This window comes from Zosterops lateralis (genome assembly GCF_965231275.1).
Source record: "Zosterops lateralis genome assembly, chromosome: 17".
Taxonomy (NCBI): Eukaryota; Metazoa; Chordata; class Aves; order Passeriformes; family Zosteropidae; genus Zosterops; species Zosterops lateralis.
Genome location: NC_139777.1, coordinates 4,618,491 through 4,643,357, shown reverse-complemented (window position 1 = coordinate 4,643,357; position 24,867 = coordinate 4,618,491). Strand labels below are relative to the sequence as shown.

The 24,867-nt window shown below is 44.9% G+C and overlaps 1 protein-coding gene across 1 annotated transcript in view; it reads right to left on the bottom strand.

The window, feature by feature from the left end:
- Positions 1-24,867, bottom strand: part of KIAA1671 — a 64,737-nt gene that overhangs the window by 11,644 nt on the left and 28,226 nt on the right. Inside the window, exon 6 of the mRNA XM_083873988.1 lies at positions 24,562-24,684. Within this exon, the coding sequence (XP_083730114.1) occupies positions 24,562-24,684 (123 nt within the window). The remainder of the gene's footprint in view (positions 1-24,561; positions 24,685-24,867) is intronic.

The following is a 24,867-nucleotide window of genomic DNA, read 5'->3' as shown; positions in this document are numbered from 1 at the left end:
GGGCTGGACAGGAGGGGTGTGGACAGCCCAGATAACAACGGCTCAGCAGCCACAGGGGTCAAGTTGAGATGCAAAGACACCACTCCTGTGAAGGCTCAGTAATACCTAACAACATTTTGCGCTTCTGGCCAGAATGACGCCGTTAGCAGAGTTATTTCTCTGTGTTAAACCCCAAACAAACCTAGAAAAGGAATAAAATTACTGCTTCTGAAGACACTGTGAAGTGAAGTTCAATACAACAAACCAAGTCTAAATGTCAGGAATCAAACACTCCAAACTCTAGGAAATCTGAAGTTCTCTATGTTCTAAAGACTTTGTTATATTCAGAATAACTATTTCATTTTGCTCCTGGAGGAAGCTGCTTATTTCAAGACGATTGTGCCATTCCCCGACAGGCCCTTTCAACACATACATTTTAAGGTGCCAAATGATTAATTGGGAAAAAAAAAAATAAACATTCTGTAGGTACCAAGCACAAAAATAAAGAGTGGGAAGAGGAGCTGATCCTCTCCTTGGCTGGTGGAGGAGGTGTTGGCTGGGGGCACCGAGGGTGGTGCAGAAAAGCAATTTATAGCCTGTGTGCAGCAGCTCGGAGGAGAGGGGGTGCTGAGGAAGGAAATGACAACAAGCCAGGAAGATTTTCCTTGCCAGAAGGATTATTAGCAAGAATGAAGAGTTTTAGCTTTTATTTTTAAGATCTCTTTTCTATCATTGTCACCACACTCCTGAAAGACTCAAGGCAGTCAACAAAAAAAAAGCCAGGCAAGGTACAGACATTTCCTCCATAAACAGAACATTCAGGAAACTGGAAAACCAATCATTCCAAAGCAAAAAGCAGTAATGAGGGGTCTGGTGTCTTTTTAGCACACAAGATAAACCCAAATTAGAAACTTTTCTATTTTATGATGACAGAAAAATCTCTCAAATCAAATAAAACCCACACCTGATCCAGGTTTCAAATGCTTTAATTCTCCAAGCTTTGATCTTTAACTTCCCAATTCTTAAACCAGCAGCCAGGAAAAAAAAAATCTACTTAATTTTTCTATAAAATAAAGCAGCTGTGCTGTGTCCTGCTTTGCCTCTGGTTCTTCTTCTAAAATGAGCCACTATGATTATGCCACTCTTTCAGTCCTCCCTTGGAATTAAGTTGGGCTTGGCTACAGTCCAGGGCTGATTACTCCTGCAATTTCCCGTTCCTGAAAATGATGCACACGCAATGTTGGTCCCAGCAGCCCCAAATTTACCCCTAACTCTGGGTCAATGCAGATATTTATGTGCAAAACCCTCCTGCACTGATGGGAAAGGAAGACCTGGCACAGGAGGAACACCAGCTCTGAGAGACCTCCTGAGTCAGAAGCTGCACAGACAGTTTCAAAAATATCTTTGTTTGTCAAGGAGCCCGAGACATCAGCCAGCCAAAGTGACAGCCCACAGCTTGAGTGTGAATGTTCAGAGCTAAATTCCACTGGCATGGATTGGGTATGAAGAGGAACTGCATAATGGAAGGAAGTTTTGACCATCTGCCCTGTTAATACTCAAGTCAGAGAAAAAATGGTGCTGATTTCTTGAAAAGGGCTGCTTTTTCTTTTTTATTTTTCATTTTCCTCTCAACTTATTTTAATTAAAGAAGCAAAAAATGTGGTCAAATTGGCCCTTAAGTGTGACACCGCATTTTAGCAGAGCTCACAAGTCCTTAAAAATCCCAAAAAGTATCCCAGCTGCTCCCCTGCAGCACGACAGGCAGACAGCCACAGACCTCCACCTATTCATATTTTATGATATTATTTTGTAGTTGACTCTGCCTTGAATGGGATGCTGAGCTTGATGAGCTCAGAGGTCCTTTATAACCTAAATTATTCTACAATTATTCTAAATATTCTAAGGCCTAAGAGGTGAACTATATGTTTTGGAGCACTAACAGAATTATCAGAACATAACACCAGATTAAAACCAACCAACAGTGAAAACCCCAGCACAACAACAGGGTCTATGGGTCACAGCCCATGGATTTTAATTTGGAAGTACCCAAATGCCAAGACAGCAAGTGGGAAGAGGATCCCAGGATTTCCATCTGTACTTACTATCCATCCAATGAATGCTGCCCATAAGGAGTAAGTCATGGCTCCAGCTCTTCTTAATTCCCAGCAATCAGGTGGGATTCAGACTGGTGAGATCAGCCAACTTGGTGCTTTAATTAATTGCTGAATGGAGTCAATGCCTCGGGGAAACGTTCCAGGCTGAGGCAGCACCTTCTGCCCCCACCCTCCCTCTGCAGCCCCAGATAAAGAGTTCCAGGAACTGCCCAGCTGAGCTCAGGGATGAGTTGCAGACCTCCAGCATGAGGGAAGGCTCCCCAGCTCTCCCCAACCCTCCAGCCAGCACAATAGCCTCAAACAGGACAGCACTGCCCCGTCCCTGGAGAACAGCTCCAAGAGCAGGGACAGAATTAATGGAATTACCATCTCAGAACCTCCAGGGCTTTACACCCTGACACAGCCACCTCCAGGGTGGTCAGCAGGTAAGGAGATGGCAGTGAGTGGCCAATGCTCAAGTGGAGCATCCCTCTGTGGGGTGTCCAGCTCTGGGGTCTCAGCACAGGGAGGACATGGAGATGTTGGAGTGAGTCCCAAGGAAGCCATGAAGATGATTAGAAGGATGGAGCAGATCTCCCATAAGGGAAGGCTGAGAATGGGGGTTGTTCAGCCTAGAGAAGAAAAGGCTCCAGGGAGACTTAACTATGGCCTTTCGGTATCTAAATGGACTCCAAGAGAGCTGGGAAGGGACTTTGGACAAGGGGAATGGCTTCCCACTGACAGAGAGAAGGTTCAGATTGATGTCAGGAAGAAATGCTTCCCTGTGAGTGTGGTGAGGCCTTGGTAGAGGCCAGAGAAGTTGTGGTTGCCCCATCCCTGGGAGTGTCCAAGGCCAGGCTGGATGGGGCTTGGAGCAACCTGGAATAGTGGAAGGTGTCCCTGCCTATGGTAGGGGCTGGAATAACATGAGCTTTAAGGTCCCTCCCCAACCCAGACCATTTAATGATCCTGGACTGGGCAGGACAAGCTGGTTTTATGTGAAAAACTGGAGTTGCTGCTGCTGAATGCACAAGCAACGCCTGGAGAAACACACGTGTGCCCCATGTGACTGCAAGCACTCACACACCACATTCAGCTCTCTTAGATCCTGAGGAGCTCCACTGCTCTGCTCAAAAATCCTTTAAATAATGGATGTTTCTCTCTCCCATGGGCAGTGGAGTACGTTCCAGTCCCACAGTACCAAGCATCTCATAAATGCCATCAGCCCTGACAGCCTCCCTGTTGCTATGCAACCCTGGGCTGCCTCTCCATATGAGTTTTCCCTGCCTCTTCCACAGGGATACGATACCCAACCACCAATTACATCCCTGATGCCAAAGCCTGACAGCATTTTCCTTATGAAACAGGAGTTGTTTTTAGAGGGTGACTGGTCTAATTCTCCACCTTTCCACTGCTTCCCTATTGATGGACAGGACTGAATCCTAACCCTTTCTTCCTGAAAAGGCACAGCAAAAATCGCAGCAAAGCAGATGTACTAACTGAGCTCCAAGAGAGCTGGAGAGAGACTTTGGACAAGGATGTGGAAGGGAATGGTTTTAAACTGGCATAGGGCAAGTTTATATCAGATATTAGGATGAAATTGTTGCCTATGAGGATGGTAAAGCCCTGGCACAGGCTGCAGCACCAAAGAGAGACCCCAAGTCTACCCTGCATTGATCCTGGCCACAACAGAGGATGTGGTCGAGTCAATGCAGAAGTTGAAGTTGGTTTTGCCAGGGATCTGGTTATGATCATGCAGTGACATCAGCTCCCTGTTCCTGCAGTGACTCCTGGTGCTGAAATCGTCCTCATTCCACAGAGGATTTCAAAGACCTTTGAGAGTTTGTCATTTTTTCTACCCTGCAAATAGAGCTGCTGTGCCCTGCTGTGAACACTCACCACACACACGTCAAGTGGTTCAGGGCAAGGCTGAAGGTGGAGCAGAGGTTGACTCGATGTGCAAAAAGCTGACAAAAATCTAATTCTAAATATAAGCCCTGCTAGAGCTGAGTGAGCCACAACAGCACTTCCTCTGAGAGGTGGGAATGTACAACACAGCAGAGCAGAGCAACTAGTCTTTAAAACCTCTCCTATATCATCAGATTAAATTTCCTCTCCAGCCTCAGGCAGCCAGGCTGATAAGGAATGAACCCCTAAGAAAGCCAAGGCAGCAGGAAGGAGCCAGAGGCTCCATCAGGAAGATCCTGAGCAGTGACAGGGAATCCAGGCTCTCCCCAGGGCACGTGTAACTCCCATCAGTGCTAATAAAACCTGGCACCGAGCGTGGAACAGGATCCCTCGACTTCAACACTGCAGGAGGCACAAGCCAGAACAAGGCAACTCCATACTGGGATGCCAAGGAGGGAATAGATTTGCTTTTTTTTGAAAAAGCTGCATAGTTGAAATCAACACCTCCTACTCGAAAGGCTGCATTTCACAGCTCTTCTGCATGAGACACGAGCTAAACTTCAAACAAACATTCCTGGGAAAAGAAGTGCTCGTTAACTTCAAGCCTGGAATTAAAGATGTACAGAAAGTGATAGGATTTCCTGACAACAAGGGAATAACAAACATGCTCGTTTCAACACACAGCTCAGATGTTTTAGGAGACAGCAGACAAAACACACACAGAGTCACCCCCCAGTGAACGCCAGGAGTGTTTCCCAAAACTTTCACAATATTACCAATTTCAATAAAAATGGATTGCCAGGATAGGGAGGTTGTGAGGGTGGTGAAGCCCTGGCATAAGTTGCCCAGAGAAGCTGTGGCTGCCTCTGGATACCTGGAAGTGTCCAAGGCCAGGCTGGAGCAACCTGCTATCAAAATATCAGCTCTAAATTTATTTATGCTATTTTCTTCTTGTTTAAGAGCATGGCAAAAATCAACTCCTTGCAGTCAGCCTAAGTGAAATCACTGAGTAAAATCGTTTAAATAATTATTCCTGTCAAAATAACAAGAGAACAACAAAGGCAGCTACCAAATGCCCATCACTATGGGTTTCTGGCCCAGATTTATCTGCCAGCTACGTTCATGGCCTGTTAAACCAAAGAGAAGTTATTAAGAATGAAAAAGCAGGAACTCTTTCAGCACTGACCCTTGTATCTTCATTAATTAAACTGAACAGCTTCACTCCTCCCCCCAGCTCCAAACAAGACAAACAACTCATTTTTAAAGCCTGCTTGCTGCAAACTTTCTTCCCTCTACCCTAACAGCTCCCTGGGAATTTAAAGATAAAACTTAAAGATTAAAAATCCATTTACAGATAGTACCAAAATATTATTTTTGAGAACAACTCATTGTGTTCTCGGTGAATATTAGGGCAGAACAATTCAGCAACTATTCACCATAGGGCCTGTACCTATTCCAAGTTCAGAATCAAAGTGCCAACTTGTAGTAATTCCTCTTTACAAAGCATTTGTTCAAGGATGTTCACCACAAAGGACAAACTTTTTGCAGACAGACTTGGGTACAACATAACAGGCACTTGCAAATCAAAGGTATTTTATAAACAGGGACACAGTCCCAGGTGAATGCAGGTGTGGATCTCAAACCAGGACCCTCAGCTGCTCCAGAAAGGGATCTTGTTCGATGGGAAAAGGCAGAGTCCACCAGCTTTCCCCAGTAATAAACTGCACGAGCTTAGAATGAAACACCTGGGAAGATTAATAAAAACTAGGATGGGAATTTCAGCCTCTAGCAGGGAAAGGGCTGCAGGATGCAACAAAAACGCTCAAAAGAACTAATTGCCCCCACAGCACATCTGGGACACACGCATCAAACAAATCACTCCACTTCTACCTTTATTTTGGAATTAAAAACTGAATCCAAACTAAGGGTGATGATGCCAGCTGAATTTTGAATGAAAACACCATTTTCTCTGACTGCCCAGTACACCAAAAGCAAACCACTACTAAATGCCCTTTGGTGTTATTTTTAGCACTTATTGGAGCAATTTAGGTAAAACACATCGACCACTCTCAGCCCCAGAATTCATCTTTCCTGTTCTGTGTGAAACACCTCTGAGGTTTTTCCATGACTTTTTTTAGCAGTGTAAGTGGAGCCAAGGGAATCAAACAGCTTGCCCTAGTTTTATTGTATGGCAACAAACCTCGAGACCTAGAACAGTGCTGGCTGTGAAACCAGATCTCACACCTATAATAGAACCATGACCGATAGACCCTGATTAAATCAGAGGCCATGTTTAATGCATGTACCTCTGCTCCTCTTACAAAGACACTAAGCTGATGACACGAGATGAAAATGGACAATTAACTCCATCAAAATACCTGAAAGAAAAATCAGCTTCTATTTAAAAAGGTCTCACTGCAAAATAAAAACTTTTGCAAGCTCAGCTATGGAGTCGCAGATGTGAGGGTGAAGAAGTTTACTCACATTGACTTAAACTGTGCTGCCTGAGTTGAATTTGGACAGCTTTCTGTGCTTTGTGTGTGCCAAGTTCTCCATCAGTAGCCACCAGAAGCAGCAGGGAAGGGAGCTGGAAGCCCCTGGCTGTGTCAGGCAGGAATTCATGAGTGCGGCTGCTCCTTGTTTTAAAACTCATTAGCCCCAAGTGACTGCTCTACACTACAGCCCTAAAGCAGCACAGGAGTCAGTTTACATGAATTACACGCTTTTTACTCATTCCATAGTTTTTTGTAGCACAGTGTCAGTAGTTCCAAGGACTAAGACAGGACCCTGTTGCAATCAGGTAAAAAAGTACCAGCTCTGGGTCTGCATTCACCAGTCACAGACACAATGGCACCAACCACAAACTTCTTGGAGCACTCAGACCTTAAGTTTGAGCCCAAGTGAAACCAAACTCACACATAAAGCCAAGCACAAGGAGAATTCCTGCTGAAACAGAGGAACAGCAGCTCCAGCACTGTCACCAATGACTTAAGTGAAAAGGTCACCCCGTGTCTCCCAATTTCTGCTCTGTAAGCAGTGCTGTGTAGGACAGCAGAACACTTGTCCTCTGCAGGTTTCACATTCCCACTTTTCAGCCTTCTTTTTTACACGAGTTGTTCATTGAGATGATCCCAATAAATCTCAAACAGCAGCTTAAAAAAGAAGCCAAGAGAACTTCCCCACGCTAACACTGTAACAGTGGTTACCAAATATTTTCTTCTTCATTCTTTTGTGCTTACTTGACGCTATTTTCTTTCCCAGTCTGTCCAAACAGGACATGGATAGCAAGCTGGGACAGAAATGCTCTACCCAGTGCTGATAGAGAGCCCTGGAAAGAGCCATATTCAAACACCACACCTGCCCAAGGAATGCGGCGTCACCTGCACTCATTCCCTGAGCAAACCCAGCCAGGCCACAGCAGAGCTGCTCGTGTTTACACTTCACAATGAGTAACTGTTTTGTTTAATAATAAAAAAAAGAAACCAAAACATTTTAGCCACTTCAGAGAGTTTGGATTTACCCACATGCTGGCAACCAAGGCTTGGGGCCCCTTTGCACACAGCTCAACCACAGTCACTGGTCAAACATTGGGCTTAAATCACCAGTTTCAGGTACAACTCAAACCACTGGTTTCAGCTCCTCTCCATAAAATAAAACAGAATAAACCAGATTTGCTGCCCTTTCACCCTAAACCTTTGCTGCTTTGCAGGATGTGGTAGAACTAGAATTGGGGGTGTCAACAATGAACAAGAGGATCATGGCAGCAGCAGCCCTCAGGAAACCTGAGCCTCTCCTCCACCTCTCTGCCATGCCATGGAATACTGACAGTCCTTCCTGAGAATAACCTGGAGACTAATGGAAAAGGGAGGGGAAAGGGCTCTGTCTGGCACAGAGCAATGGAGAACCAAGAGTTCTTCACCTTTCCTTTGCTGCCAGGAATTGCACCCTGGCCCTGCCACACCACAGCCCTCACAAGTCACACTGACCCTACTGCTTCTGTGGCATGACAAAGTAGGAACCATTCTGAGAAAAAAACACCTATTTTTCAATATAAGAAGGAAATAATGATCACTTACACTGCCTGCACAGTGACAGCACTTCACTTTTCTTACAAATTTAGTTTCAGGCATTTTTTACTGAAAAAATCACAAATACTGAAGCACACCCAAAGCCGGGCTGGCCTTTGCTGGAGAATCAACCAACACCACCCCAGTTTTAGTTTAACTTTCTAATTCCAGGCTAATACATGTCCTACCTTACTGCCTTGCTTCAAAAATCAACCACATTTTTCCCATTCCCCAAACCTCGATTCCCTGGCACATAAAAACATCCACCTGTGCTGCAGGAAGAAAAGCAGCTGGGAGCAGACAGACAGACAGACAGCACTATCTGGAGGTGTTTTGGGGGCTGTTTTTAGATGGAAAAGCAGACAGGAGGGAGGTTTTGTTAGGAGATAAAATGCTGCAACAAACCCGAGGGTTTGCACTGAATTCTCTCCCTTGAGGGTCTCAAAAAGGCGCATCGCTTACGAGCTCGGGTGGCTCTGAGCTGGGCTGCCTCTTCCTCAAAGAGGAAAACCTCTGCTGACTCCGCACTGAAAACCTTCGGAAGGACTCTCTGCTCCGGGATGCAAAGTGCCTGAAGGAAGAGGTTCTCTTGAAGGGAGTCCTGGTGCCACCTTCCCCTCCACTCCGCTCATGAGCCACCGCAGTAGTGACTAAATTTAGTGCTTCCTGCAAGGATCTCCGCACTGTGCCCATCCACTGGGTCATGTGAGTTTGTGCCACTGTCAGTTTGTCTCCAAGGTAATCCATCTTTTTTAATTTTATTTTTTTTTCTCCAGCAGAGATGAAATATCAATATTCAGTAGCAATTAAAATATATTCTCCTTAACAACCCTGATTTGTTTTGCGGAAAGTGATTCCGTGTATAAAATATTTCCGGCTAAGGTAAACAGCATTGCACTAGCACTCTCAGCATATTCCTAAAATTAAATAACCAAAGATGTGAGGTGGGAGATTGGTATTTGTCAAGTAGGAAAAAATAAAAGACTTTTCCTACTTACAATCGGCTTTGCAGAGTTCCATCAAAATATGTTTAATTCAGCCATGTTAAAGAGATAAATCAATGCTTAAATCCTGACATAGTCACTTGAAACGAGTCCATTTGCAAGCAGAGAATTAGGCTCTTACTCTCTCATTTCACAGCAGGAAAAGCAAGTTTTTGTTTTGCTGTAAATATCAGAAGGATAAAACAAATCTTATTCTCCGGCCACTCGTCAGGTGAGAGTACACTGACCAAAGTTCTGGTGCTCCTATACAATCCATTTAGCAGCAAAATCGATTAGATCTTCCAAACAATTAATCCAGATTCTTCTCAAAAAAACTCTGCAGAAGGGTGTCAGCAGCAGAATCCCCTTCTCATCAGCCTCGCTGCCTTCAGAGCCATCCTGGAGCTCTCCCCTGGCAGAACTGCGGAGCGAAGCCGGGGGAGGCTGAAGGGGAAAAGCGTGTCCAGGGACTCGCTGCCTGCTCAGAGCCTGCCAAAAGAGCTGCTGGATGACATCAGCTCCTCTGCTTCCAGTGGGGCTCCCGGCTGAGGGACAAACACAGGGACTGTCCCCACGCCTCCTCCTCCTCCTCCTCCTCCTCGCAGGGCCCGGAGCAGCTGTGGATGCACAGCTGTTTGTGACCCGTCTGGCTCCCAGGCAGGCTGTGCCACGCTCCCGGCGCTCCCGGCTAAAGGCACACGAGGTTACAAAGCAGGAGGAACGCTGCTGCCTCTGGAATGTCGATCCCTCCTTCTCCGTGTCCCTGTGCTCCGGGGAGGAAACAATGAGGAGGTGACCAGCCGCAGAGGTCTGCCCAAGGAAGGATCTGGGCTGGGCTTTATTATAGTACAGGCAGGGTTACCATGGCAACGCAGGGAACAGCATCTGCTGGCTCCGGAGCAGGCAGGAGTTGCACAGATCTATTGGAATGATTCATAGTTTGCACATGTCACGTGGACTTCGTGATTTTAACCCTTCCCTGGGGAACGCGGCTCTGCCAGGGAACGTCTCACACCCGCACCAGAAGATTCCCACCGGGATGGGGCCACACCTACACCCTCCTCCTGCTGTTCAACGGGCACCTGGGCAGTGCCAGCACCCCCACCTGGCTCACTGTGCCACTCATGGCCTCAAAGAGGACACGTCCCAATCAGTGACTGCGCTATCAGCGCAGGATAATGATTAAACCAGAGGCTCAAACCAAAGCTGAACGGGTCTGACCATTGGAAGCCGTTTTTTTATCACTTTTCTGCACCACTCCCTGTTGTGAGGAAGGGCTCCATGTCGTTCCCCAGCCCTGCTCCCTCCCTGGCTGCTGGGAGACCACGGGGTTGGTACCACAAACCCAAAATGATTGAGGGTAATGAGAGGACCCCATGTGTCACCAGCCACGGAATGCCTGGGAACAGTCCACTTTGGGAGGACTGGAATAAAAGCTATGGGTTTAAATCAATAAATCTAAGTTTATGACGTAAGTTTGGACTTAAAAAGTCCAAAGTCAAGCTGTGACTAGTTCAGGACCAAGGGAAAAGAGGCAAGATAGGCAAGTTGGAAGCTGCTCGCTCTTTTGTTTGTTCAAGGGGGTTTGTGGATGTTGCTTAATTTGCCATACAAAGTACCATGAACTTGCATCACCCTCTGCTCCTCTGAACTATCCAGGAAGAGATTCAATGGAACAAAGAATTGCTAGATAACATTTGATGCAATGGTTCTTGCGTAAGGTTTATCCTATCAGAAATGTGCCTTGCAGACATGCATGAACTCAAGATGCCCTGAGGAAACAGGGTGCCTTCCCTTTTAATCCCTGTTTTTAGGAGCTCAGCTCTGCCAACCTGTAACTTATCTCCAGGAAAAACTTCAGTGACAACTATGTAGCATTTCCTAACTTATTCTCATTTCTGAATGTTTTGAACATTTGCAAATTATTCACCTTATAAAACCCCTCAGTAATCAAAGAAAATCCAGCCAGCAGAGAAAATCCTTTTTCTTCCCCCCTCACACAGCTCTTCTCCTTAAGAGCTGCAGGGTTATTTTTGTACAGAAATGGAAACAGATAGTTTTGACCAGATTCCCCAAGAACAGGGTGTTTCTTAGATTCATAAAGAAATAGGAAAAAAATAAATTTATCCACCAGCATTATGGATAATGCTTCACAAATTATGGAGGTCCTGCCCTCAAGGCTGGAATTTAAGACTTAGTGCACATTTTTAGGCTGTTAAATTTAAGTGTGATATTTCAAACATCTGTGCCTTTGCAAGTGCAGCTCAGTGCCTGCTGCAGTGCGGGGATTCTGCCCGGGGCACTCTGCCATTCCAGAGGGTTTCAGGCTCCATCTGATGCGGGAGCCCTTGAAATAGCAGCCCAAGAGCTCAGCCTGGAGCTGCCATGTGAGTTAGTCAGCAGTTCCTTCACCTCACCAGGACAGGCAGAGCAGAACCCAAATTTAACTCCCCTTCTGGAATATCACCTGGGGTAAACAGGGGCAGAGGCACAGCCAGATGTCACTCAGGATGCACAGACCAAGCTCACTGCAAGGACTCCTCACACGTGCATGGAACTTGAAGGATCTGAAAATGCTCTGCAAAATATATTCACTTTTATATTGTACCTCCCCTGAAAAAGAAGTTATGCCAAATATATCATTTTTGTCCCCAGAAGATTGGAAAACTGCTGATTTGAATCTTTCTGCAATACTAAATTTAGGATCTTCTGGCACCACATGAACGCACTGCTGGGTATTGAAGCATCTAAATTACTGCTTAGATTTACACCTCAATTAACATCAGGGCAAAACACTTTAGAGAACAATCCAGGTGCACCTTCACCATCAAATTCAAATAGTTGGAGATTTTTCCAGCACTTCAACTGAACTTGCAAGGGAGTGGAACAAGATGAGTTTTGAAGACCCTTCCCTTGGAGGCCATGGGCACCTTCTGCTAGACCAGCTCCAAGCCACATCCAACCTTGCATTGGACACTTCAGGGATCCAGGGGCAGCCACAGCTTCTCTGGGCAACCTTTGCCAGGGCCTCACCACCCTCTAACTGGCCCCCAGCCCAGCAGTCCTGGCAGAGTGAGGGTTTGTTCCTGAACAAGAACAGCACAAGATGATCTTCTGCCCTTGACAAATCTGAGTGATTATCTCACCCTGGGTCTGTCAGGATCTGCAGCTCCAGAAAACAGAGCACACACACACACAGCTACCCAAACTGCATGACTAATTACCCCAGTATAAAATGGGACCTTGTTATTTAACTATCGCTGGATACTTCCATTATTAACATCTATTCCACCTACAGCTCAAAAACACAACCCTTCACAAAGACCTAACAACCCTTGTTTCTCCCCTTATTCAGTAGAAAACAAAATTCCATGGTTACATTATATTTTCCAAAAGCCTCTTACAGCTCATTTGGAGCTCCACCTGCTCTCAAACACATGCAATTATGTTAATGACTCTGTGGGATTACGAGGTCAATTTAAAGAAGGCCTGGCAAGCAGCAGAGCACAGAATACCCAGCCCAGGAGGGGCAGGTGGGACTTGCAGCCTTTCTATGGGTGTGAGCCCTTCCAGCCCATGGGGTTCCCCTGCCTCCAGCTCCATCCCAGCACCATGGAACTGGGAAGGAAATCCAGTTGAAGACCCAACAAGACACTCGGGATGAGTTTTCACCTCAACTGGGTCAGCTGAAGGATCTTTTGCCAGCAAGGCAGATGGGACAGAAGGATGGGCAACCTGAGTACGGACTACGACAAGTTTCTGCTCTTCCCTTGTGGGAACTTTAGTCAGTAATTCACTCACTGATGGGTTCCTCCTATCACTCCCCACCCCCTTTCCAACCACTCCACTCCAATTACCAATTAGCATCAATTCAGGCATTTCCAAAGGGTATTCTATGAGGTATCATCCCACCTACAAACAGCAGGACCCAGCATTTGTGAGGACCATGGGCAGCTCCAGTCCCACCCTGTGACACCCCCAGGAGCAGAGCCTGCCCTTGTAAGGCTGTCCTGGCCCTGCATTCCACACCAACCACCCTTCTGCTTCATTAGTAAGAGAACTTAATTTAACCTCTTGTGTTTGACATGATGGACTATTTAAAGATGCAGCACTGGGTTGGGCTCAGTTGCACGGCTCCAGACTCAATTATTCTTGGGCTCCTCAGACACGACAAACAACTCACAGATTTACAGGCTCCTCCTTATTTTTGCCTCTGTATTGCGTATTTTGCCAACTGAATTGCCACATTCCAAGAAGAAGCAGTGAGCATTCCTAGCCTGAATTTCTCACAAGCAACACTCCATCATGAAGATTTTACCATGTCACCTTCAAATTCTCATTTAAAGTAAAAAAGAAATGCTTGGCTGCACCTCTGGCAGGGAAAGACCAAAGCTCAACAGCTGGAGCAGAGGATCTGCTCCATGGCAGATACCCAGGTGCCCACCATTCCAATCCAGGAATTCCCATGACACTTTACACAGCCAAAGACAAAAGGCCTTGGTTTTATCTGTTCTGTTTTGTGGGGTTTTTAAAATTTTCATGGTGATGTAATAATACAATTCGCTGAGATGCCCAAATGGCCTCACCTATAGACAGGCACTCTACAGTCAAAAGAAAAAGGGGGAAAAAATCAAGAAAGAAGGAAAAGAGTGGAATGGATGGAGTATATTAACACAAGGACTTTGGACAGTGTCTATACAGAGAAGTCTCTTTTGCAACCTGAAGCAATGTTTACACCAAATATTTGTTTTTGATTCCTATTTTCATTTTCTACTGAAAAGAAGCAAGTTACACTCACGGCCACAGCTCTAATTAATGGTTATTCACAATCTTAGACACTTTGCAGAGACACATTGTTATTAAAGATGTTCCCCTTGCACACACCATCTACAAAAGGCTGAAATTCCATTTCCAGACTTTTTCCTTCTATTAGGTAATTTTGAAAGCCTCCAGAGGCCTCACAAATCAGTGAAGAAGGAGAGAAGCTGCAGAGGCAACAGGCTCTGCATCAATACTGGTAAAGTTTCCACAAGCACACATCAATATGTGAGGCTTTTAAAGAAAGGTGCAAAAGCATTTTGGAAAAGATCACATCAATGTAGTACATGGCTACTCTAAAAATCTTTATTTTAAAAAGAACTGGTGAAAAGTCATAAAAACTATATAAACCTGCATTTCTTGTTCTCCTTATAGAAGCCCCCTTGTGATAAAGCAAGCACATTAATAATTTTCATGACTGAATGAATGCTCTACATAATTGTTTATACCTGCCAGAGTAATTTTTCCATTCAAATGCCATGGTGATCCTTGATAGGATCAGTGAAAAAAACTGCACTTTCCCATTTTATTCATAATCAAAAAGTCAGCCATATTTTCTCTGATTCTGGGCACTTTTGCAGTAGTGTATCATTAAATCAAGATTCATAAAAATCAATAAATAAAGGTAACTGTGAAATATAATTTTTACTCTAAGTTCTTAAACAGTTTAAATACAACTACCAGTAACAATTGCAACAATTAAGCACAATAGTATTTCAGAAAATGCCAATTCTTTTGTCTCCCAAAGTACATTTCTCCTGAACCCAAGCAAGGCCTAGTTAAACATCCTGAACATACCCAGCTTTTGTGCCTTGAATTGTTTCTGTCTAAAACAAAGCTATCAATGTTAAAGCTGAGGAAACCAGCTAAAAATACATGAGGTTGTTTGCATGCCCATGTCCATAATCCTGCAGCACTTCCCTTCCAGCTCAATGGAGGAGGAAAAACTGAAAAAACAGAAACAGGAAATTCCTACAGCACAAATACCCTGGAAAGGACTAAAACAATTTTCTTTACATTTGTTTATGTCCAAGGGATCAAGCCAAGCAGAAGATGGATGTTGTTACAGGTTGTTTTTAATTTGTACAAACAAAAACCCAGGATGAAATGTCTGCAATGATGCCCCTGTACCAGATGGGAAAACAAAGTAATGCCATAATCAGGGCTCTCCTGGGAATCCAACATGGGAGAGTTGCTGCTCCCTCACTTGACCCAATGAACATGTTCAGGATAACCACAAAACATCTTCAAAAGAGATTTCTCAAGCACAGAACATGGGCTAAAATACCTTCACCTGCTGAACTTTTCTCCCAGGGCACACAGGGTGAGTGGAGTGCACAGAAACAAGCAGGAGAACACGCTGCTCCTGCTCCACACCACCTGCCTGAGGAGATGTCAGAGCATTTGTTCTCCTCACTGAGGGTGCTCAGGAAACCTCCAACTACTGCGGGCTCAGATCTGACTCACAAAATTCAGAGAAAACTCTGAAGGAAGAGCTTTTTTTTTTTTTTCATGCAAGGGATTTCCTTCTTCAAAGATCAGTAACAAGGAGCTGCTTCTGAAGCCATTCCAGGTGTTCCCAGTGTGATCACACACTGCCCCAGGCCTGTCTGAACACTGCTCTTCCACCTTCTCCCTACAAAACACCATTCCACGTGTTGGAACGGCACTGCTTGATGGCACTAAATTGACCGAACACCAGCTGTGAGTTAATAAAATAATTCCTTCGCCCATTTTAAGTTTTATTGGATTTATTTGCAATGGCTGTATGACCTAAATGCACTCACTTTCCTTTGCTTCCAGCTCTCTCTGCTCTTACTGCCTTCTCCTTTTCCTGCCAGACACAGCACAACAGCCCAATGCTCCAACATTCCCCAGGACATGGACAGCACAAAATCCATCCCACCTCCCCTTAGGTGCCAGGGATTTATTAGTCTCCGTCATGAATCACTAAACCAAACACTACATTTTTCCAAGCTTCATTCAGGCTCCAAATATACCTGAAGTTACATTTTAGGAGCACCTGTGAGCTGCAGTGTAAGTGCTGTGATATCCTGAGGAAAGCCCTCTACAAAGAGCTACTTTCCCCAGGCTCAAGTAGCTCCCTAAAAATGCTGTTTCCTTTCAGCACAGTAAACACTGGCTGCATGAACAACTCACCACTGCTGAAAGGACAGGAACAATAGCGGGAACTTGGCTGTCTCCCAGCATCAGCAACACTGACAACAGCTCGGGAAAGCAGGAACTGAGTCAAAACAACTTTAGATCAAAATATTAGGAGGGAGGCAGTGAAGTTACCTCTGCTTTGTGTGTAAAAATGAGGTTTAACAATCCTCTTTAGCCTCATGTTACAGAATGGTTTGGGTTGGAAAGGACCTTAAAGATCATCCAGTTCTAACCCTGCCATGGGCAGGCACACCTTCCACTATCCCAGGTTGCTCCAAGCCCCATCCAGCCTGGCCTTGGACACTCCCAGGGATGGGGCAGCCACAGCTTTTCTGGGCACCCTGTGCCAGGGCCTCACCACCCTCATAGGCAAGAACTTTTTCAGAAACATATTCACAATTCCAGACTTAAAATAAAGGGAAGGAGGGCAGGCAGTCAGCTCCTACTTCCAGCTACTCTGAGCCTGGAACAACACAGTCACTACAAAAAAAAAAAAAAAATTACCAGGTCTATAAACGATTACATCTTACTCAATGAAACCCTTATTACGACAAGTTAACCTAGAATGTGCTATTCCATGTGAGCATTTTATGGTAAATTAAACTTAATACCACACCTCATTAGAACAAAGTGCCTTGCACTGAGCACGTGTCCTTGGGCTGGGAGCTGGGATGTGGCTGTGAGCCAGCAGTGCTGTGTGGTGGAACAGCACTCCCTCGTGTTCCCACTGGGAATGGGGCTCCTCAGCCAGGCTGACCCGTCTGCCTGCTCTCAGCAATGCCACAGACACCACAACTCCTCTTCTACAGCAGCAGCTGGGGATTGGGGAAATGCCTTTCCAGATTTTCCTGTGCAAGGGTGTAGTTTACCCAGGTTATCCGAGAGGTAACCCAGGTTATCTGCTTCTGCTGACACCAGGAGAGCAGACATCTGGGTGAGGAGGAGTTTTTAACTCTTTGGAAGAAACATCCCCACCACTAAAAACAAATCCTACAAGGGAAGAGCAGCACAGTGCACAGGAACTTTTCAGATGTGCAGAGAGAGGGAAGGCACAGAAGACCAGCACAGAGCCCCTTCCCTCCCTCAGAGCAGGGATAAACCCCTCAGAGTAGGATGACACCCCCCTCTCAGAGCAGAATGACCCCCCTCAGAGCAGGATGACCATCACCCATGGCCCCAGCCTGATGATTTCAGTTTCCTTCCATTACCAACCCCCCTCCTCTCGCAGTGACACGTCAGGACAGTGGTTATTAACCAGCTGCCGCTTCCTTCACCGTCGCCTGACAAAACATATCAAAACTACTCTTTAAAGGCAGCAACCAAAATCTTGTCAAAACAAACTTGAAGTCTTACTTCTTCCTTAAATAGCCCAATTTTCCTTTGATTTTGCAATTATCCAACTCATGACTATCAATAAAGAACAAGGACTTTTTAAACCATCACAATGCTGCAGAGGAACGTTTTATTTAAAACAAGCCATTTGCTTTGAGTGCTTTCAGGATTGAGCATTTCTTTGCTGTTTGAAAAATTACAAATGCCAGACTGGGAAAAAACAACTCATCAGGACTGGTACCAGCATGAGCAGGAGACTCACCATCACAACTATTTTAGAATGCCAGAACTGAGCAGTGAACCAGAGCAAGAATTGCTGACAACTAAGAAGGCCAAGGGCAGGAACAGAAGTGCCATAACAGTCTAGTAGAGGCTGTGTCCATCAGGAAGCCAAAAAAACCTGGTTCTTGGACAAAGGGCATTGGAACAGGAAACCCCAGTGCTGTGGCTGCACATCTGGCATGACCAGTCTGACCCTGTGACTGATGAAAAACCATCAAGCTGCACCTACAGGACTTCCTGTGCCAGCCAGACCTACAAATGTCTTGTACCAACTGCAGCAGAGCTCCTCACCAGCTAGAAAAGGGGTGATGGATACCCCATGCACACTGGAAAACACTCAAATATATACAAGCTGTGGAAAAAAAAAAAGCTTCACTGGACACAAAGACACTTCTCAGAAACCCAGAGCTGTCACCTACACACAGGATGGAGATGTGTGGTGGTCACACCATTGCACATGGACTGGGGCAGACCACAGACCCTGCAGAGCTCAGAAAATGTTGTCACAGTCAGACACATCCTGTCCAGAGATCAGGAGGGCAATCAACAAAGAATTAGCAGAGAGCTGGCAATGAGTGGGTCCAGTGATGTCCCACCACTCCACCACTGTAGGAGCAAAGCAAATACACAGCAGAGGAGATGCAAACCAACAGTAACTCCATAGAGTAGCTTTAAAAGCAGATTTTAGTTAAAATATTCTTTAATTAGGAGTTGTAGCTTCTTCAGGTATGTCTGCCTAATGAATAAAGCATCCTAGCTCCCCAAGACAGATTAAATAGCACTTGACAGGCAACCCAAACATCTCTGGTTACTCCTGACTGTAAGTAGAGAGAACAGATAAGTATCTCCTTAGTAGCCTCCAGCTGCAACAGCAGCACAAAAAGTGACAGAAGGCACAATTGTGTGTGTCCTTTAAATCTCTTTTTTAAAAAACATGAATATCAGAACTGTCATTCTGATATTTTCTTGCAGTAAATCAGGAAGTGTGCATGAATGAAAGTGCCTAAGGAATGCTCCAGGGCCTCTAAAAGAGAATGTATGCCCAGAAAAGACAACATTCTGCTCTGTAACAGCCTAGAACTACACAATACTGGAGCCCACCATCCCAGGCACCTTCTGGACTGAAGCAAAGTTTGGCTTGATTTGGAATTTCTCCCTTAGCCTTATGGAAAATCCCATGTCAAAGCAAGAGCAGGGAGAGAGCTCTTTCTTACTTCTCATACTAACAAACCACAAAGAATATCCACCCCCTTGTCACACTAATGACTAATTTTTTTTAGTTTGCAATTTAAAGGAAGTCTTGTCTCTTAAAAATACAGCTGTTCAAATAAAAAAAACTTAATTAATGTCCAAATACTTCCATGTTTTACGCTACTACAGTCTCCAGCAGGAAAAGGTTTTTAATAAAATCCCCAGTTCTTCAAGTACGATCTTCTCTCCCAGCAGCAAGAAATTTGCAGTGGGCAATCTCACCTCACAACTGATCAAAGGAAAGGATTGCAAAATTAATCTCAAAATGAGGGAAGGAAACTCTTTGCTACAGTTTTAAGATGTAGCAGCAAACAGCTGATATGAAAAGGTTTGGTGTCAGTGCTGATTAACTACTGAATTGACAGCTGAAAAAAATTATCAATGCAAACTACAACAAGCAAATGAAAACTGATCTTTGATGAGTACAGGAGAAATTAAAACATTAAGTGATTAGTTCAAAGCAATACAGTATTTATTCATAAAAGCTTTTCAGCTTAAATGCTGTTTTATAAACGTGAAAGTTCCAGACACACAGCAGTCCCTGTGCAAAGCTGGCAGAGCAGCACAGCCAGAGCCTGCTAAAAAGAGCTTTTCATGACAGACAGCCCTGAGGAGTGTTGGAAGAGGAAGTGCTCACCGAGACATCAAAACCCATGAAGAGTCAAATTAAAAACAAGTCAGGAACTGTAAAATGACACACTCCTAGAGCCAGGAGCAAGGCTGTTTTCCTGGAATAGCAGGCAGTGGCTGTACCAGCAGCAGGGCAGGAGGGTTCTGGGGCATCAGCTCCAGAGCCAGGGAGAGCTTTTACACAAAGAGGGAAGAATATTCCTAACACACGCTAAACTAAACCACAGCTCCCATGGTTCTGCATAAACACGGAGGAAATGTTGATTCCTAAAAGGGTTTTCCAAGGCGCATTCCGGCAGTCGACAGCTTTAGGTATTAGGGATAAAACAGCCTTTCTCACCCAAAATAAATCCCGAGTTTCACGTTACTACTCAAAAAGGAACTGCTGAGGAAAGCCTTCACATATGAGAGCACTCCCAGGCTTTCTGAAAAGAGTGGAAACAGCCAGCTCTGGGAGCACACTGACATTCCAAAGAACACTTACCCACAGATACTGCAGGAACTTCAGCAGACGTGGACAGTAATAATACTCCATTTTCCACAGCTCCGCGTTAACGCCAACCCATCCCTGCTCCAGGCAGCTCCCAGCTCTCCCCGCCTCCAGCACCAGTTAAAAGCAGAGTGGAGCAATTAAAAAGCACCATGAATAATGTACCGAGTGTGCCTGGCCCCACGTCACCAAGCTGGGCGCCTTCACCACGGGCTGGGGCTCCTCAGGAGCAGTCGCTGAGCTACCGGCAGCACGTGACTTAACCACTTGTTATGGAGCAGCCCCACTGCTCCCAACTCCCTAATCTGGAGTGGGTCAGGCTGGAATTAGTGACAGGACTTGGTGTTTTGCAGTAAAGGCCCTCCAGAAGGAAAGAGAAGCTCTAAAACCCCTCAGTTATGAAATGTTCTGAACACCGGCGGGGTCGCTTGCTGACCTTGTTTGGGTGATGTACAGGAAAAGACAAAAAACCCACACATGTAACAAGAGGAGCTGCTGTTTTTATGTTCTTTGAATATAAAAATGTCTTTTGTGAACGAGAAGAAATAGACACAACCAAGTGGCTTTTTATACACCCCTGGAATGTTCCCAGGGAATGAAAACTGCCAAAAAAGGAAGAAAGCCCAGGCAGAGCTTTACCCACCCCCAGGTCGTCCTCCTCAGGCTGGGTCTAAAATAGAGAGTTGGTGGAGTTGTCGGGCATCAGCAGTGGGTGGTTTGTGAAGAGTAAAAATGGGAATTGTAACACTGCTTTTTTTTTTTTTTAACTTATGTCCTTTTGTTGATAGGAAAAGGAAAGATAAGTGACAGAAGCCCACCCAGGGAGGGCCCCTGCAGCCTTGTCCCCTCCCAGCACTGCTCCAGCTCTCACCCTTCTCAGGGAGGAACAAGGTTGGGGTGACACAGAACAGCCTCCAGGATGCTGCACAGCCTCCTCTGCTTGAAACTTGGGTACTTCAAGGAAACTACCCCTCACCTCCACTCTTCTAATCATCACCTATGAATTCCTGTAGAGTTGACAAAGTATTTTGATTTTCTTCCAGGTTGAGTCAGTTTTTGGGGTAACAGAACAACTCAGGATGGGTTTCAGAAGGAACAAAGCTCCAGTATTAGAGGCTTTACACAATCTAGAAAAAGAGAAGGTGTGGTTTTCAGTGGGTAGGAGACAGATCTGTCATGGGCAGAACTGAAAACAACTGGTGAACTGTGACAAGCCAAACCATAAATTCATCTGCACATGTTTATAAAATATTTATCTTCTCTCCCTTGCACTTCATTTCCAAGATATTTTAGGAGTCAGCTCACGATTTTCTTCAATAAATTCTTCTCCACCCACACATCGCAGTCTCATATAAATGCATCTTTCTGTGGAGACCATTAGAGAGATTTTCCTCCCTAAATGACAAAAAACCCCCAGAGTTTAATATAAAATAAATAAATAAATAAATACATTGAGAAGCTTCAAAATAATTCCTGCCTACACCAGCTCTAGTAGCAGTGCTCTGTTGTAACTCCCCAAAGCAGCAGTTTGGGTTATAACCCACAGCTGCACTAAAGCTGCTCCATTTCCACACAAAGGTGCAATTCCTCCAGCCCCACAGCACAACCACAGCTCCTTTTTTTGGAGGATGAGTCCCAGCACACATTCCTCAGGTTTTAATTCCAAACACTCTTATCAGTCTGGATGAGTCAATCAGGAATCCAGGCTGGTGACCCAACGTCAGCTCTGATGGCATCACACAATTTATGGGAACACTTCCCGAGCTCCGTGGTTGCCTCTGGATGTGCAGGTGCAGCACTGAGTGGGAACAGCCCCACATCCAACCACAGATACCAGACCAGAGAGGGTTTGACTGCTCAGTGCTCACACCTATCCATCCACCTGCATTCCAGGTCTAAAGGAAAAGATCCCTACAAGAGCCCAACCACCTGAGCCTGCTCCATGCTCTGAGGCTTGCAGCTGAGTTGGTGAGGGGAACCCCTTCAAAGCACAAAACATCATTTTTATACCTACTTTGTGCTGCAGTGGGCTAAAAGAGAGGGAAGTACCAGCCATAGTAAAACCACAGATGATGACAGTCCAGCAGTGACGCTGGAATCTTTATAAAAGCCTTACTTCTCTTTTTTAATCAATACAAACTCAGAATAGCTGAACAACGTGACCTAGATGAACATTAAATCTCCAGAGTATCATTCTTTGCAATTTGAAACACCAATCCCATATTGCCATTTGTATTTTGTAACAGCTGATTTCAAAGTATGTAATGTTCTAAAAGCCTAATCACGAGCAGATTCTCTGGAATATAATCACAAAGAAATGACTTCTCCTGAGATAAAATGATAGTACTGTACCTTGCTTCCACTTGGAAATGTGTTTATCCATAAGAACCTAGCTCATCATGGAAAATGCCATTCAAGCAGTTGTTTACTATCACAGGCAGACATGGAATAATTCAAGAAGTGGATATTCTGTAAACTCGTTTGGCAAATACAAAAAAGGGTATCAATAACAGTTCTTCACTACTTCAGTGGTGAATGTAAATCAAAAGGAACTGTTCATTCTACAACAAGACTTGTCACTTTGAGCACTCAGTCTAATTAGAACAATACCAATACCCTCACTGACCAGCAATATGGACTGGAGAATATATTTTGTCACTAAGCCACAAGGAAAAATAAGTAAATTCCCAACTACACAGACCAGAAACCGCTCAAAGCAAACAGCAGCACAATGTTACATTTCTAATTCCCCTTCACAGCTGCACCAAGGGAAATACAGACTGCACTCGGACTCCAGGGAAATAGGGGATTTAATTGTGACTCCCGTGGCTCTTTCCTGACCCTTCGTGTCTGTCCAGCTCACACAGCTCAGAAGTGTCTCCAGCAGAGGGGAGTGTTGGAACGTGCTGACAGAACTGCAACTCCACACTCAAAATCTGTGTTTTCTCCAAGGAAAACAAAAGCAGAACCTTGGTGCAGAAAAGAAATGGTTTGGTTTTACATAATCTTCTGCAGTACTTCTGTGGGGCTTTGGAAAATATCAGCGTGGTGAGTTTTCCAGCTCCCAAATGCAAGTCAAAGCCCCCTGCATGCACCCACTTGCACTCTACACCCAGGAGGACCAGGCTGCCCTTTGGCTCCCATGCACTGCACAACAAACACCCTGAGGAACCTTTCCAAAACAACACAAAAAAGCAAAGAACTCGGATCCTACTGAATTCCATAGAGGTGAGTTTTCCCTTTTCAAAGAGCTGAGTGTCTCTCCCACTTTCCCTTTCTGTCTCAGGCTACACTTGGTAAAGCTGAAGTATTCTGAGTAACCTCCCAACCAACAATGAAGTTGGAGAACAACAGTTGTATTTACCTGAGTACAGCACCTGAACAGTTCAGATAACCCAGCACTATTTCCAACAGCCCTTCTGTCCCACATTTCATACCTGGCCAACACCTCCTTTATATATTTGCCCTAAAAGCTGATGGCACATAACTTTTAAGGGGTTGGATAAATGCCCATTCTGTCAACAACCCAAATTCCCTAAGATGAGCTATGCTAAGAATGAGTATGAGGGGATAAAAGGGTTAAAGCTAAAGGCTAAAACATTAGCCATTGGATACCTTGCATGAAGCTTAAAGACTAGAACTGAAGAATAATCTGAGCCCACTTCCAAAGTCCAATTAGGAAACTTGTTTATAAAATCCTTACAGGTTTAGGTGTTCTCTTTTTCCTTGCTAGAAGGAAAGAAGCCATTGAGTTTCTTCTCTTTTTCATATTTTTGTGTGTTTTTTTGCTAAAGAGCTGCAAAGAGCAGAGTAAGCCATGACAGAATAGGGCAGTGCAGCACCTCACTGCAGAGTGTGCTGGCAGAGACATGACAGGGGAGGTGTGACCTTGGGACAGTCCATGGGACAACATCCTTCAGTCTCCACTTTCCAAATCCTTTACTTCCCTCAGAAAACACTGATATTTATTGTACATCTTTTGGAGCATCCAGGCCTTTGTTTCATATTTCAGAAAAACAGCTGGATGTGTGATGCTATTTCACAATGTAAAATTTCTCTGAGGGCTAAAGTCAGGACATCCTTCTGAAACTGAGGAGAACAGCACCCAACAACATCAAGCAGGAATTCACCCCAGGTTTGTGTGTCAGAGACAAATCAAACCACCCAAAATGTAAGCTGTGATCCTTCACAGAAACGCTTCACTGTGTGTTGCCAACAGAAAGAAAATTAAACCCATTATTTCTCAGGCTGGGACACAGTTCTATTTGTCTGCACAAGCTGAGCAAACAACAAAAACCATAATGCTCTAGAGCCATCTTGAGTTCAGGATGAGAATTCCTCACTCAGAAAACAAACTGAACAAGCTGCAAGGCTGAGGCTTCGTGCTGGAAGCTTTGGCAGGGAGCAGTGGGGTGGGACCCCAGGGAGGGGCAGCCTCACCAGTCCACCCCCCCCCAGCAAATGCTTGGCAGCACATCTTTCTACCACAGCCCTCTGCAAAAAGGAAAACAGAGCTGCAGCTCCCTGATCCCACCCCAAACCCTTCCTCCAGGGTCACATACCATCCCAAAATCTGCTCTTCTCTCCTTGTAGAAACTGTGGTGGCTCCTCTGTGCAGACACTGAGGAAAAGTCTGTTCCCTCTGTTTTGTCTGAGCTCTGTTTGCTCCACTCTTTCCTGGGAGCCTGTAAAATACAGTTATGAATGTAATTAAATATACATGCATATGCACATACATATATACATGTTTTTTATATATATAAAATGCCTTTTGGAAAAAAAAAAAAAAACCAAAAAAACAGAGGAAACTCAAAGCTGAAAACACAAAATGGAAAAACATGATAGCCATGAACACCCTACACTTTAAT